The following is a 16,191-nucleotide window of genomic DNA, read 5'->3' on the forward strand; positions in this document are numbered from 1 at the left end:
TAAACAAAGAGAACACACTGCCACCTTAAACAACAAAAGATCAGAAATTATGGTGGGTTAAAGATTAGGAAATCCATTACTATACTATATTAATAGTGCCACAGGAGGAAAAATGATTCTCTCCAGGGATGCTAAAAACCTTTAACAATTTGCAATATCATGGCTGATTAAAAAATCAGGAAAATAAAAATTGATAGATAACTTCCTTAAATCATAAAATACACATATACTTTAATTCTAACGCTAGCTTCTTAATGAAAATACAAAACAGACATTTCCACTTGATCAGAGACAAGACAAAAACTACTCAATACTGCATTGGAGGTGCTTGCCAGTATAATTAGATAAATCAATGAGAGGTATAAGAATTGGAAAAGAAGTAAAATTATCTGTACTCGTAAATGATATTATATATATATATATATATATCTAAGAAATGCTAAGTAATTCATAATTGAACTAAACCAATAAAAGATTTTAGTAAATTAGCAGGATATATAATTAACGTATAAAAATTGATAGTCTTCATAAGCAAACAACAAACTAGAGAATAAAAAGGGGAAAATATTTACAGCAGCAATGAGGAAAATTAAGTATTTGGAAATAAACAAGAAATGTGTCAAAACTACACAAAGTTTTAGAACTCTCCTGAAAGACACAAAAGTATATTTCAACACATGGGGAAATATCTGTTCTTGACTAGGACAACTCAGTATCACAGAAATATCAGTTCTCCCTGAATTAGTTTAATATTTTAAAGAAATCCCAATAAAAATACCAATAAACTCTTTTATGGAGCTAGTCATTGATATCCAAGTTCATATCAAAAAACAAACATAAAAGATTAGTCAAGATAGAATAACCCAACCAGACATTATAACACACCATAAAGATTTCAACTAAAATATTGTGGCAGTGGCTCCTGAACAGACAAACTGACCAGAGGAACAGAATAGAAAGTCTAGAAAAATACTCAAGTATAAGTAGAAATTTAAAACATGATAAAGTGTCTTTAAAATCATTGGGGCGCCTTTGCCAGTGTGATTCAGTTGGTTGGAGCATTATCTCATAGACTGAGCGGTTTCCAGTCCCGTCCATGGTCAGGGTACATACTTAGGTTCTGGGTTCAATTCCCGGTCAGAGTGCGCATGGGAGGCAACCAATTGATGTTTCTTTCTCATACTGATGTTTGTTTATTTCTCTCCCCGCCCCCTTCTCTCTCTCTGGAAGCAATGAAAGAAATGTCCTCCAGAGAGGATTGAAAAAAAACAATGGGGCAAAGACACCTTTTTAATAAAAGACTGAAACAACTGGTTTATCATTTACAAAGAAGTAAAATGAAACCCATAACTTACAGCATGTAAAGAATACACTCCAAACAGATCAAGGATCTCAATAAATGCACATACAAAACCATTCAAGTGCAAAAACGGTAATTCCTCTTAACCTTAGTGCACGACAAGACTATGATTTAAAATCCAGTGTCAATAAAATATTAGTAAATTTTACATAATAAAAAGTTTGTATGACAAAAAATAACACAAACAAAGCAAAAAAGACTGACAAATTGGGAAAAATATTTGCAACACATGTCAAAAAGAAAGGGCTAATACTCCTAATAAGAATCCCTCAAAAGCAAGGGTAATAAAACAGAATCCAGTAGAAAATAATGAAAGACATGAACAGGCAACTTTCCAAAATATACGAAAACTGCCACTAAGCATATGAAGAATTGTTCAATCTCGTTCCTAAAGAGAAACAAATTCAGCTACACTGAGATGCAATGTGGCGCAGTTCTTCTGAAGGGGAATTTGCAGTATCTAACAAAACTGCATAGGCTACCTTTTGACTAGCTGCACAGGCTACACAGGCTACAAAACTACCTTTTGATTTACCTATTATTCACATCAGGAATTTACCCTGAAGATACACACCCAACAACTTGAAAAGATATACATAAACAAGATTAAGATTTGTGTTTGCAGCAATGTTTGTAATCACAAAATACTGGAAATTAAATGCTCAAACCTGGGAGAGCTCTCGAATACGTGTTGCTACATACACACAAGCAAGTGTAATGAAGCTCTAAAAAAAAAAAAAAGAATGAGGAAAATATGTAACATGGAGCAATTCCCAGGAAATACTGACAAGAAAGAGGGAAGAAAAAGAAACTGTGCTTCTCTCATTTGTGGGGTACGGAGGAACAGGAGGAATAAACTAGAAACTCATGAGATTAATTTGGGGGGACCAAGTGGGGTTAGGGATGGGAAAAGGGTAACATGGAAATGGGGAGGGGCAGTTTTTGAAAATTTTTTTTGTATAGTTCTGTCTTTTAGAACCATACTGATGCTATTTTAGAACTACATCAAGTTAACAAATAAAACCAATTAAGATGAGGTGGGGACCCAAAAGGAAATAAAACAGGAAGAAATGAATGAACCAAAGTGGAACTAAAAAAGTGTTTTATAATTAAAAAATAAATAACCCCACTGAAGGGAGGTTTGGAGAGAAAAGATTTCAAAAACACTGGAAGGCAGAGCCTGACTATATACACACCCAAGGGCTAATGAGAAAACCAGAACTGCACACAATATTACACAGTAGCAAACAGGCTTGTTTTTCAGTTATGAATCAGCAATCGTCAAAACCATGTATATTCTAGGACTGAGAAAATAAGTAAATACACTACAAATAATGAGAGCCACATTTGTCATTGTCAAAAAAAGGAGTTACAAATAAGAAAAGCAAAGGCTAGAATGAACACCATGGTGTTGAACTGGAGCCGGAAATATAAACTCATGATTATTAACATATACATATAGAGGAAAATATAAAAAACAGATAAAAATGTGTTGTCTGTTTATATATAAATATATTTCCAAGTTAGTTCACTGAGAGGGCCTTGAGGCCAGGACACTGCACTATCAATAAGTACACCTAGAACTGAAATTCTGATTTTTAAATACCATTGTCCAATGTACTATGAAGGAACCAGAACACCTCAAAGAAATGACCAATTCCAGGCCTGGGGCAGGGAAAGTGTAAGGTGAGTCCAGAACATCTTGTGATGTCAGACCACAGAGACAACCTCAAAAATGACAGGGTCATGTCAAAACTACATAGAAATCAACTTGAAAGAGCTTCCAGTAGCCACATCTGAGGTAATATAAACAAAAATAAATAAATTTTAATCAGAGTATAACGCATAGAATAAAATAAGAATCCATAAATCCAAACTGATATGAAGACAACATTTAAAAAGAAGGGAAAGCTCTTTTTTCCAGGAGAATTCCAACTAAGTATATGTAGAAGAAATGATGAAAAGGAAAACATCTTTCAGCAAACACTAAATAATAATTGTTCCAGGCAAGAAATATCAATGGATACTAAAATTAGTCAAAGAATGTATGATAAGAATATTAACACAGTTTCAAAGTACCCATAATCACGTTGCAAAGAGGAGAAAGTAGTCATTTTAGAATGAAAAGATCTGGCAACACCACTTTAACCTGGTGATTAAAGTCAACTTCACCAATAAGGGGACAAATCACATCCCTACTGATATGATGCACTGAGGACATGTGGCTTTGACTCTGGTGTTATTTTTACTGAACATGTATAACTTGAGTTTAATTAAATGTATTAATTAATAGAATGTAAGACAAACTCAAATCAGGAGATACTATGCAAAATAACTGGCCGGCCCTCTATAAAAGTGTTACTGTGGTCAAGATTAAGGAAGAATAAGTAACGGCAATGTGTAATTCTGGATTGGAGCTTGGACCAGAAACAGGACATTAGTGGGATGATTGGGAAAATTTGAATGAAGTCTATAGGTTTGGTAACAGTAATGGTTACTTGACTTCCTAACTGTATTACTGTTAACTTGGTAGCTTTGATTATAGTAATATGGTTATGTAAGATGTTAATATCTGGGTATCTGGGTAAAGACTATATACGAATTCCTTGTACTATTTTTATGTTTTGTTGGTTCTGAAATTATTTCAAAATGAAAAGTTTAAAATAAATATACACATATATAACCTAATACTTTGAAGTTCCCTTCTGGCCGACTCTTCTGCCATCTGTGAAGCCCGCAATTTCTCTTCACACTGATCCTTCTCGGACTGCCTCCAGACATCGTTTTCGACTTTCATTTTCTCTAAATCCGCTAATCTGTTCTCCAGTTCTAGCCTAAAACAACAGATGACAATTATGTTACCAGAACTACAATAAGGATAATATGACAGCAAAATGTGTTCATTTGCAAGAAGATTTAACACAAAATAAGGTAATTATGTACTTACTTTTCATTTTGTAATTCCACAAGTTTCTGATAACCTTCTTCCTTGGCAGCTTGTACTTTACGTATTAATTCACGATCCTTTTCTACTAAGAGCATTTTGTGGTGTTCAACAGCTGATTTGAGAATTTCATTATCTGACTGTAATCCTAATATTTTTTAAGGAGAAAAATGTGCTATACTCAATCTTATTAAGATGAAAAATCACATAAGCAAACTTTCATAAGTTGGTAAGACAAAACAGTAGAGAAAGTAAGACACTCTAGATATATTTTCAAAAATTGATACACTGATAAACTTTTCATAAGAGTGAAACCAATTAAAACTCAGAATTAATTTTTCTGTTATTTTATTTAGCCTACACACAAAAAACATTAATAAAAGCATTTACTCATTTGAATCTTTAGAGCTAGGGACATCAACCTGGACAATAGCCAAAGAGGTTTAAGTACTTATTTCATCTCTGATAGGGCTCTGTAACCTAAGCCCCACAGAGAACATCCTCATAAAGCTGGCTGGAAGCAGAATAAATAAAATCATAGAACCCTTCAAAATCTAACATACTAGCAGAACTATTAGATTTCCAGTAGAAATATAAATTGGAAGCTTTCGATTTTGTCCAATGAATTTACAAATCTTCCTTGTAATGAGATGACAAGCATTTTGCAGATAGAACTAAAATTTGTATTTAACTCAAATTTAAAAAGAGTATAGAACTAGATCCCAAGCTCCTTGAGTTGCTAAGAATATCGACTCCCTAACTCTATGTAAAATCATGAGTCAACATCAAGTAGAAATTAATAATGAAAGCAATCATTCATCATAAGTTGTATGTGAAACTACAGAGGAGTTAAACTAAAGACCAACTTGAGGACAGTTATAGGCCAAAGGCAGCTTATTTAAATATTCAAGAAAAGTCAGAAATAATATAATTTCTGAGGAATCTTGATGAGAAACACATTGTAAACACTAAACTGAAGCTTCAAAATAAGCCTAGGCTGAACTAGGCTCAATAACTGGCACACAGTTATTGAGGGTCTACAGAAAAAAAAATTTTTAATGTAAAAATTGGGTTTGGAACATGATCTAAATAGATTTAAAATTTAAATCACACGATCTAAATAGACGTAAAACTGTAAACTCAGGAAATATGGAATTCTCATTGTAAAATTTCATTTAATTTATGCATTAATCAAGTAACTATAACATAAACATAAGATTGACTTTTAAGAAGATTGCAGAATGAACATTCACCATATAAACAAAAATAATCCATATGTGCTCTAACATTAAAACTCAAGCTGAAAATCTGAAAATAAAAATTCAGTGATTTATTTTAATAATTTTAGTTTATATGTGAAAATAATAAAAAGCATGGGAAATTATATATTACCATCCAGTTCACTTTGAATCTTATTTTTTTCTCTTTCTAGCTCACTTTTAGCTCTTGCTGTTTCCAGTTTGATGTCTGTTATTTCTAGTTTGTTTGAATGTTTAAGTTCTTTTACCTGTTGATAATTAGAAATTGCAATTACTATTGGTTATTTTCTTGCCATTAACTGCTCCCCTCACACATCAGTAGAATGAGACGATGCTGCGGTGTGGAGTGGAATGGCGCTCCTTCACCCAGGGAGGTGCTTCAGTGCCTGCAATGAGCCTTGACATCAAGGAAACAGTTTTTTTCCTAATAAAATCAAGTCCTTTTTAAAAGTGTGTTGGTGACAAGAAGGATTCCTTCCAGGTGTAAGGAACAGCACCTAAAATGTTACACAGGTATAAGGCCATGGTCTGCTTGAAAAATAAGCAAATGTATTATAGGTAGAGCAAAGTCTGGGCAGTGGCAGGGAATGAACTTTATATGCCATATAAAAGGGTTGTACATCCTGTTAGCTATTAAAGGTGGCACAGTTAACTTTGTTTCAGAAAATTAACTCTAACTGCAAATATGTGGGAGTAAGACACTAAAGAAATCAACTAAGAGTCACAGGACTGACCGGGGGAACGAGAAGGGTCAATGAATTTGGTGACCACGTAATATACGTGACATGCACATGTGCGCACATGTGTGACAGTAGTGGGAGGAACAAGTATAAAACTCAGAAATCTAATTTAAACCTTTACTGTCAAAATCTGATTATTTTAAAGCCCCAAGTGAATGTAAATAATTGTCAATGTTTTCCTCATAATTAACCCATCATATACCAATTTTCAGTCTTCCCTGAGACACCCGTTTTGGAAGTTGAACAGTTCTAGTCCACACGCAGCATTCCTTCAGTCTTTCAATAAACATTTACTGAGCACCTGTGATGTACTAGGCACAGTTTTAGGAGCTAGGGGTAGAGCAGTGAACAAGAAAGCTTTCCCTCTCCAATCGCCTGCACTCCCCAAACATTTTCCATATCCCCTCCCTCTGGTAAGGTGCTTCCAAAATTAGGTATAATAATATCAGGAGTATTTAAATAATACAGATATAAAGGTTAGACAAATCTTCATTCTGACATATTATATTAATGTATAAAACTATGAAATCACACTAGAAGACCGTGAATGGATGATTTACTTGAGTGTAATAATAATCTAAAACACTGGAGTTGACAGAAAGAAATCAAGAAGAGGGTCTAGACCCCTGGCCAGAGTGGCTCAGCTGGTTGGAGCATTTGTCCCATAAACTGAAAGGCTGCAGGTTCGATTCCTGGTCAGGGCACGTACCCTAGGTTGCAGGTTTGGCTCTGTTGGTGGTGGGGGGGCACGTACAAGAAGCAACCAATCAGTGTTTCTCTCTCGAATAAATATTTCTCCCTCTTTCTCTCTCCCCCTCCCTTTTCCTCTCAATGAGCATGTTCTGGAGTCAAGATAAAAAAAAAAAAAAGTGAAAGAGAGAGATCCTAGAGACAAAGAGAGCAAGGACGATAAAGAAAATCCATCTGTGAAACATTTTGAAATCATTGTAAGGAATGACTTGATGCAAAATCCCCACTTAAAGGTTATAAATAGAAAAGGTTTACTGCTAACCACACTAAGGATGCATCCCTTTCCAAATTAACTTGTTGATTGTTAAATGACACTACAAAAACCAAATACCTTATGCTGACATCAGTTTTGCATTTTGAAATCTTTCTAAAGTTCTTTTCTATGAAAGTAAGTCTCATAGAACAATGCTTAACTACATGGAAGCAGCTGAGAAATTATATTTATTTAAATACTTAAATTTTCTGTAATTGGGGTTTACTACATTATAATTTCACAGACAGACAGAAGTTAAACTATAAGTGCTTTACATTTCTGACCACAATAAAAATCCACTCTGTGTGACAAATGTAATTATAACTTGCTATTACATACTAACTGTAAAAGGTTAGGAATGACATAATAGCTCACTAACAAACCACACTGTGGCTGCTTTAAATATAAAGTGAAAAATTACAGTCATTTTATGTTGTAGAATCTTGATTAATTTCAACAAGAACTACGAAATAAAGACCTATTTCTTAATTCTGATTTCACCCTGAGATTTACTGAAAACGGAAAATACTTTTCAAATAAATTGTAAGTAGTGAAACAGAAAGAACAATGGACAGGAAATCAAGCAAGTTGAAGTGTGTCCACAGGCCTACTTTTATCATTAACCCAGAGGAACACACTCAAGCAGGCACTTGTTCTCTCAGCAGTCATATTTACTAAGCTATGTACCTAGGCAAGTTTTTCTTTAGTGCCAAATTTGTATAAAATGAATGCACTTACGCTAATACTAACTTCCTAAAATATATTTAAAGGAATGATTTTATTTAATAAAAATGAAAAATTCCTTAAAGTATTTATTGCTGAGATATGACAAGCACACTTCTACGAATGATCTGCACCAAATCGCGAATAGTGACAGCAACATTTCTTTCTCCCTCAAGGTCCTTGGTTCTTAACCTTCTTAGTGATCAGGTCTCAAAATGCATAAGAAAACTAGGAATCTTTTCCCAAACAAAATGTACAATGTTAAAATGTTGTATATAATTTCAAGAGACTCACAGTCTTCTGAAGCTTTTTGGGCCAAGCTACCTTGTTTTTGGTTTTCTTATGTTTTTTCTCCCCCATAAGGTTTTCCATATAGATTATGGTCCAGTGCAAATTTGCTTTATGCTTTTGACAAAGCAGAATGCAAGTACCCAGAGATGTCTGTCTAGTACTACTATCAGAACTTTAAGAAACAATTAAAAAAATAGCAACAGTAGACATTTTATAAGGTTTCAGAATCTGTTAATTACACATATACGGAGAATGCAAGAAAACTACATATAAGCAAGAAATAGAAATATAGTTGAAAAATGTATTAATCAAGAAGCTCTTGATAAAAATCCCAAAGAGATAATACTTATATTCTTATTTTTTCCAAAAGTCTGAGATGGTATGACCTCATTGATCTAGCTAATAAGGATAACTCTGTGGGAGGCTTCCTTAATGCTATTTTATTAGAGTTCTAAAGATCAAACCCTTCATGAGGTAACTAGATGAAATATCTATACAGTCATCATTCTCAAGCCATCTTTGGTATATTTTTTAAATTCAAGACTCGAGTCAAGTTGCCTTAACTTCATCAAGAAAGCTAACATTTACAAAACTGAATACACCCCAGGTGTTCCTTTGTATTGCAAATAACCACTTGCTAGAATCTCAAAAGAACTGTTGATGAAAATTTCAAGTTGCAAAGAAAACTGACAATCATGTTTGAAATATTATTTTGAAATTTATCCTCCTTCCCTGGCTGGTGTGGCTCAGTGGATTGAATACCAGCCTGCAAACTGAAAAGTTGTTGATTCGATTCCCAGTCAGACCTCATGCCTGGGTTGCAGGCCAGGTCACTAGTTGGGGGGCCTGTGAGGGCCAGGTAGTAGATGTTTCACACATTGATGTTTCGCTCTCTCCCTTCCCTCTCTCTAAAAATAAATAAATAAAATCTTTAAAATTCATTCTATCAATGAAATCTTTTGACAAGCAATATTTCATATGAAAACTTGGCTTATCTAAAGTTAAGGAGTGATTTTTAATACATTATTTATATGCAAAATAATACAAGTGTGCTTTTTTTTTTAATCTTTAGAGAAGAAGGGACAGAGAGAGGGAGAGAAACATCAATGTATGGTTGCCTCTAGTGCGTCCCCTGCTGGGAACTGGCCTGCAGGGAACTGGCCTGCAACCCAGGCATGTGCCCTGACTGGGAAATGAACCACGACTGATTTGTCTGGTTCACAGGCCTGGGCTCAATCCACTGAGCTACACCAGCCAGGGCTTAAAGTGTGCTTTTAAAAGACAGGCAACTCTTAGCAATGTGTATTAGTGAGCAATAGTAAAATGCTCTTCTTCCTTCAGGAGAATAGGAGAAATCATCTATGTGATAACTCTAAAAGAAGGAGCAAGAAGGCTGTGTACAGAAGGAGAAAGAAAAGCAGGGTCAGGACACAAGGAAAGCCAGGAAACTCATGTAAAACATGCTGCAAGGAACGTACCTGGTAATCCGCAAGAGAGTTAGAAGCCACAGCACAAGCCAGCTTATCCAATGTCCTACTGCTCCATCTATGGTTGAGATTATTCCAGCAATTCAGCTCAGCTACTCAAGTCCACACAGTGTTTTGAAAATACTGAGTACTCACTATTTTTGTTTCTTTCTTTTTTAAAAGAGATTTTATTTATTTCTTTTTAGAGAGGGGAAGGGAAGGAGAGAGAGAGAGAGAAACATCGATGTGTGGTTGCCTCTTGTGTGGCAACTGGAAACCTGGCTTGCAACCCAGGCATGTGCCCTGACTGGGAATTGAACCAGTGACCATTTGGTTCTCAGGCCAGCACTCAATCCACTGAGCTATACCAGCCAGTGCAATTTTTCTTTATAAAATTGAAAATAATTTATATAAGAATTAGAAGAAAAGCATGAGAAAACTCCCTGTATCCTAAATTTACTTATTTGTGTTCTGCATCTATTTCTGTGCATCTTCTATTATTGTAGGCACTCAATATGTATGTACTGAATATAGAAATAATTTGCTTACAGCTAACCAAGAAGAAATCAAATTATGTATTTTCTAGTAGGACTTACACAACCTTAATAGGCTGTAACAATTCTTAGGGATCAGTCAGAATACAGTGCTTCATTTCATCTCTGAGGAAACTGGATTCCAATAGTACTAAGTAACCTGCTTGAAGTCATACACACAGTTATCGATATAATAAAGAATGAAATTAATCGATGATCTCAAAGTTATGTATATCATTTTCTCATTTAAGGATATCATAAGTATGTAACTATTGCCATTATCATTTTCTTCACCAGACATTTATTATGTTCAATACCATCTTTAATCTTACAAAAATCATGTAAGACATAGGTATTATCCCCATTTAAAAGTCAGGCAAGTCAGAAGTCTACAGGTGGTGAGTGAGATGAATGACTCGGGACAGAATTCAATTCATTGGATTCAAAGTCCATTAATTTTCCCATTGCCCTTCACTACCTGCACCAAAATGATAGTGTTTAATTTCTAAATATATCTGAATCTCAACCTATAAGATAAATGATAAGACTATGCTTGAATTAAAACATTTTAACAATAAAAAACTCATTGCTTAATTTTCACTTATTCTTTCTGGTGTCAGCCATGTCTAATAAATTAAATGAGATACTGGCTACAAAATCACTTTGTAAACTGTGAAGGATAGATAGTCAAACAAAAATCTGAGCGACAGACATATATGTCTGAGCGACTAGACATATAATCTGCAAATGTATGTGTCTGCCATGGAAAAACTGAGTAGACTATCTCCCAAGGCATCTAATCTCTGATATAATGGCATTCACCTTTCAGTCACAGAAATCTAATTTTGTCACCACACTTAAAAGACTCTCAAGATTAGACTCACATTAATAAAGTTTACAAAGAATGATCTATAAAATCAGAACATCAGTTTATTAATTATGAGAAAAAACTGTGACAGAAAGTAGAGTGCCCTAAGTCTGAAAAACCAATGCATTCTCTCCCTGGAGACAAAATTACATGGGAAGTCAAATAACAGTCAGAAAGTTGCTTGGTGATCATTTAATTTAAGCTAATGGAATGAGATGAATTGTTTCATGGCCGTAAGTTAAACCAGATCGGTGCACTCCTTTCCACAGTAATAAAGGTATTTTCAATGGGTCAGAGTACTTAACATCTTCTGACTAAAACTCTCTGTCATAAACACCACTTCAGTCTCTCAAGTAGTTCCTTAGCTAAAAAGATTGTAATTAATACATTATTCCATTCAATAAGTTCATACACGTCTAGCAAACTACAGTAAAATCCTTCTAGTCTAGGAGCCATTTTGTTTAAGGTGCTTTTACATATAACTCTGCTTTGCTAGAAAATACATACAGGGGTTAGCAAATGTAGGTTTACAGTTTGAGTACATGAAACAGTTCATTCTTTTGAGTTAATAAAACTCTTGTAATAATAATAATAACCTACATATATTTTTCCAGACAAAAAACTGGAAACCTACTTTTGCCCAAACCTGTATTTCACTGATATAGTAACTAGCTTTATTCCTAAATTCTTAAAGATGCCCAGAGTGCTACTAGTACTACTACTTCTACTACTAGCTAATATTATAATTGTAATAATAACAGCTAATACTTGGGTGATTACTCAACACTACTCAATACTATGCTAAATATCTTATGCATAATATCTCATTAATCTTTGTCACACTGTGTAAGGTGAGTATTAGACTCATTTCATAAAGGAAAACAATGTTTTCAGAGAGAACATAAATTACCCAAGGTCACACAGCTAGTAAGCAGAAGCAATGAAATTGGAATCATGTCTGTCTGATTCCAGAGCTCATATTCTTCCTCACTATAGTCGTCTATAAACCACTTCTATCATCGCTGTCCTGTCCCTGGTTACTGGGCTCCTTACACATGTATCCTGCATTTCAGGGATACATACATAAAAGTTCTTAAGAAAACTCTGTATATAAAATGACTAAACCATTATATATTTTTTTAAATAACATAAATGCTAATTCTGATTTACTCACTTAACATTTATTAAGTGTCTACTGTGTACCAGCCTTTTTCCAGGAGCTGGAGGTACAGCAGTAATATAAGCAATGTCCCTGAGCTCTGGAACTTATCTTGGGTTGGTGTAAGGAGATGGAAAAAAAAAAGACAAAAAAATAAATATCAATATATTAGACAGTGTTCAGAGCTATGAAGAAAATAAAGCACAATGAGGAGAATTAAGAGGGCAGAGGAAGAGGGAAAATGGCATTTTACAAAGTGAAGACCAGGAAAGTCTCTGATAAGGCAACATCTGAAAGAGGTAAGGAAACAAGCTGAGTAGATATGTGGGGGAGGCCATGCCAGGCAGGAGTGGGCTTGCTCAGAGCAGACAGAGAAGGCACATGAGGATATTCACAGTGGAGGTAAACAGAACTGGTCATAGTCGGCATTTATTTGGAAGGTAATGCAGAATGACAGCACTAAAAAAAGATCTCAGTACAGACAACCAAATTTAAATATACAATTTCTTCGTCATTATACAGTATCGAGCATTCTAAAAAATAAAGTAGAAACATAAGATGACTTACTTTACTGGTCAATGTATTTATTTCCCGTTCAGCTTTATGCAGTCTACTGATTAAAATAGTATTTTGTTCATTGCTTGCTTGTAGCTCTTTTTCCAAGCGCTCAGCCTGTAGTTTAACTGACTGTTTTTCAGCCTGTTATTTTGTTATTAAAACAAAATATTTAAAAATTGTTCCCTAATTTTTTAAAATTATATACAAATAAAGTAAGTACTATTTAAAATACGAGTAATCATACTACCCAAAATTATTCAAAATCTCAACAATAGTAACACATACCAAAGAAAAACATATTTTTCTTAAACCACTTGTTTCAAATGAAAGATGTGTGTTCCAAGAAATATGCAACAGAGATATCTGGAACAGATTGTATCAAGAGTCACCAGTGAAATAAAACTCTCATACTTATTTTTTTTCTTAATACATATTTTATTGATTATGCCATTACAGTTGTTCTATTCCCCCCCTTTATTCCCCTCCACCCTGCCCACCCCTCCCCCACCATTCCCCCCCTTTAGTTTATGACCATGTGTCTTAAGTTCTTTAGATTCTATATTTCCCCTACTATTCTTGCCCTCCCCCCATCTATTTTCTACCTACCGTCTATGCTCCTTATTTTCTGTACCTTCTCCCCCCTTCTCCTCCTTCCACTCCCCTGTTGCTAACCTTCCATGTGATCTTCATTTCTGTTTCCACTCCTGATCTAGCTGTCCTTGCACTGTTCATATTTTTTATCTTCTTTTTCTTAGATAAGTCCATTGAACATTTCATATAATAAGGGCTTGGTGATGATGAACTCCTTGAACTTGACTTTATCTGAGAAGCATTTTATCTGCCCTTCCATTCTAAATGAAAGCTTTGCTGGATAGAACAATCTTGGATATAGGTCCTTGCTTTTTATGACTTGGAATACTTCTTTCCAGCCCCTTCTTACCTGTAAGGTCTCTTTTGAGAAATCAGCTGACAGTCTGATAGGAACTCCTTTGTAGGTGACTGTCCCCTTATCTCTTGCTGCTTCTAGAGTTTGTCCTTCATTTTAATCTTGCTAAGGTAATGATGATGTGCCTTGGTATGTTCCTTCTTGGGTCCAACTTCTTTGGGACTGGCTGAGCTTCCTGGATTTCCTGGAAGTCTATTTCCATTGCCAGATTGGGGAAGTTCTCCTTTATTATTTGTTCAAATAAGTTTTCCACTTGTGGCTGTTCCTCTTCCTCTTCTGCTACCCCTATAATTTGGATGTTGGAACGTTTAAAGATGTCCTGAAGGTTCCTAAGCCTCTCCTCCTTTTTTTGAATTCTTGTTTCTTCATCCTTTTCTGTTTGGTCATTTTTTTTCCTCCTTCTGGTCCACTCCCTTGATTTGAGTCCCAGTTTCCTTTCCATCACAATTGGTTTCCTGTACATTTCCCTTCATTTCAATTAGTTTAGCCTTCATCTGTTCCTCTAATTTGTGACTATAATCAACCAGTTCTGTGAGCATCCTGATCACCAGTGTTTTGAACTATGCTGAAAGTTTGGCTATTTCTTCATTGCTTAGATTTATTGGCTCTGGGGCTCTGAGTTGTTAATGAGCCATGTTTTGAGCTGTTCGTGCCTGTTACGTATGAGGAGCGGAGCCTTAGGTATTCACCAGGGCGGGGCCACCCAGGTCGCTGGTTTGTGACACTGTATGTGGGGGCGGGGTCAGAGAGGGACAATGGCAGTCCCCTCTGCCACTTCCCGCTCCTGGGGCCTACTTGGTCTGTCTCACTGCTCGCTCCTTCACCGGTTTATCTGCGAGCAAATGTGTGACTGCAGTCAGCCCTCAGTGGGTCTGCCTGCCACTCCACACCTGGGATCCGCCCACGGCTGCTGGTCTCATACTTCTTTTATGAATGCAGTCACTTGATAACTATTTACCCTTATTGCTGACATAATTCAGACATACATTTTTGGGGTTCCAAATCCACAGCAGATATGCAAATGCATACTGGAAGTAGAAGAGGGGGTCTATTTATAATAGTAAGAATTAAAAACTGAATCTAAAATCAATGGAGATTTATTTTTAAAATGAGATGTAAGAATTAAAAATCCTCAACTAATTTGCATCCTTTGGAAGTATGGGCAAAGAGCTCAATAGCTCTTAACCTCATCACTAATAAAGATTCTTAGTAAAGTCTAAAGTTGTCAAAAAATTTCTGTTTGGTAATACTCACAGTACTCTCTAGTTAGGAAGGCAAAACTAAATGCTTTTAAAAAAATATTTCTACTCAAAATACTTAAAATAAAAATGCCTGGCATTTAAAGCATAAGCTTCAGTTTTGTCACATCTCATTTCCTATGTATCGTAAATATAATATAGGAGGGTATTTAAATAACTCAAATGACCCCCCCTCCACTTTCCTCAAATAGAAAATGATAGTTCTGGGCACACTGATAGCCAAAAAGTCAAAGGTCAAAGATGAAAGAAATGCTTGCTGCCATTGCTTATTTTCATTTCATTTGATAAAATTAAATACAGGCCCTTTTGAAGATGTTGCAAATGAACCTCCCCTCTTTTGTCATCATTTAACTTGTCCTGAAAATAACCACTCTAACAGGCCTCATGGCAAGTCTTACACTGGGGCGCCAACCACATTCCATTGCAGCCATCCACTTAATCCATCACCGTGTAAATACACAAAGGATGCACGGACAGCAACACAAGCGGCGTCATTCTGAATTGCCTCACATTAAACACCAATTATACTAACAACTATAGTTGAGTACCAGTATATTCTACCAAAAGCTTTATCCAAAAAAAAAAAAAATATGACATCTTCCAATATACTCCTTGTACCAGTTTGCTGACTGAGGAAAAAAAAAATCATTCTTTTGGATATTGGATTTTAATTATAAGCTAAGTACCAACTAATTTCTTCCAAATCAAATCATTCCACAACTATCCAAATGAAAAAATAAAGTACTTTGGACTGTTCAAAACAAATTCAATACAAACTAATGTATTTGTTATGTGTTAGACACTAATAATTCAGAGTAGGCATCTCTGAAAAGATGGTGAAAGGGTCCAGAATATTTTGCCACTGTGGCATAAAAATTCTGTTGAGCAGAAAGCATTTGGGAATCAACACATATTTTAAAAGGAGGGGTTTTCCTCTACTCCTTTTATCTGCCTAAAAGTGGAGCCTTGGAAAAGAATTTAACTGTTATAAATTCTCTCCCCAGGGGCTGCCTATGCAGGGAAGACCGACTCCTATCATGAGAGACAGGAAGTCAGCATCAGATAAGAAATCACCTAAAAAG

At 35.2% G+C, this 16,191-nt stretch overlaps 1 protein-coding gene across 6 annotated transcripts in view; it reads right to left on the reverse strand.

Moving 5' to 3' along the window:
• Positions 1 to 16,191, reverse strand: part of CEP83 (centrosomal protein 83) — a 142,706-nt gene that overhangs the window by 38,051 nt on the left and 88,464 nt on the right. For 5 of the 6 annotated variants that reach the window (XM_053662186.1, XM_053662194.1, XM_053662185.1 and 2 more), the window contains 4 exons: positions 12,914 to 13,045; positions 5,697 to 5,811; positions 4,308 to 4,452; positions 4,045 to 4,194 (listed from right to left, as the gene is read on the reverse strand). In XM_053662186.1, coding sequence (XP_053518161.1) covers positions 4,045 to 4,194; positions 4,308 to 4,452; positions 5,697 to 5,811; positions 12,914 to 13,045 — 542 coding nt within the window. The remainder of the gene's footprint in view (positions 1 to 4,044; positions 4,195 to 4,307; positions 4,453 to 5,696; positions 5,812 to 12,913; positions 13,046 to 16,191) is intronic. The other variant, XM_053662199.1, reaches the window with a different exon arrangement.

The sequence above is a fragment of the Artibeus jamaicensis genome, unplaced genomic scaffold, assembly GCF_021234435.1.
Source record: "Artibeus jamaicensis isolate MK-2021 breed Jamaican fruit bat unplaced genomic scaffold, CSHL_Jam_final contig_1028, whole genome shotgun sequence".
In the NCBI taxonomy this organism is placed as follows: Eukaryota; Metazoa; Chordata; class Mammalia; order Chiroptera; family Phyllostomidae; genus Artibeus; species Artibeus jamaicensis.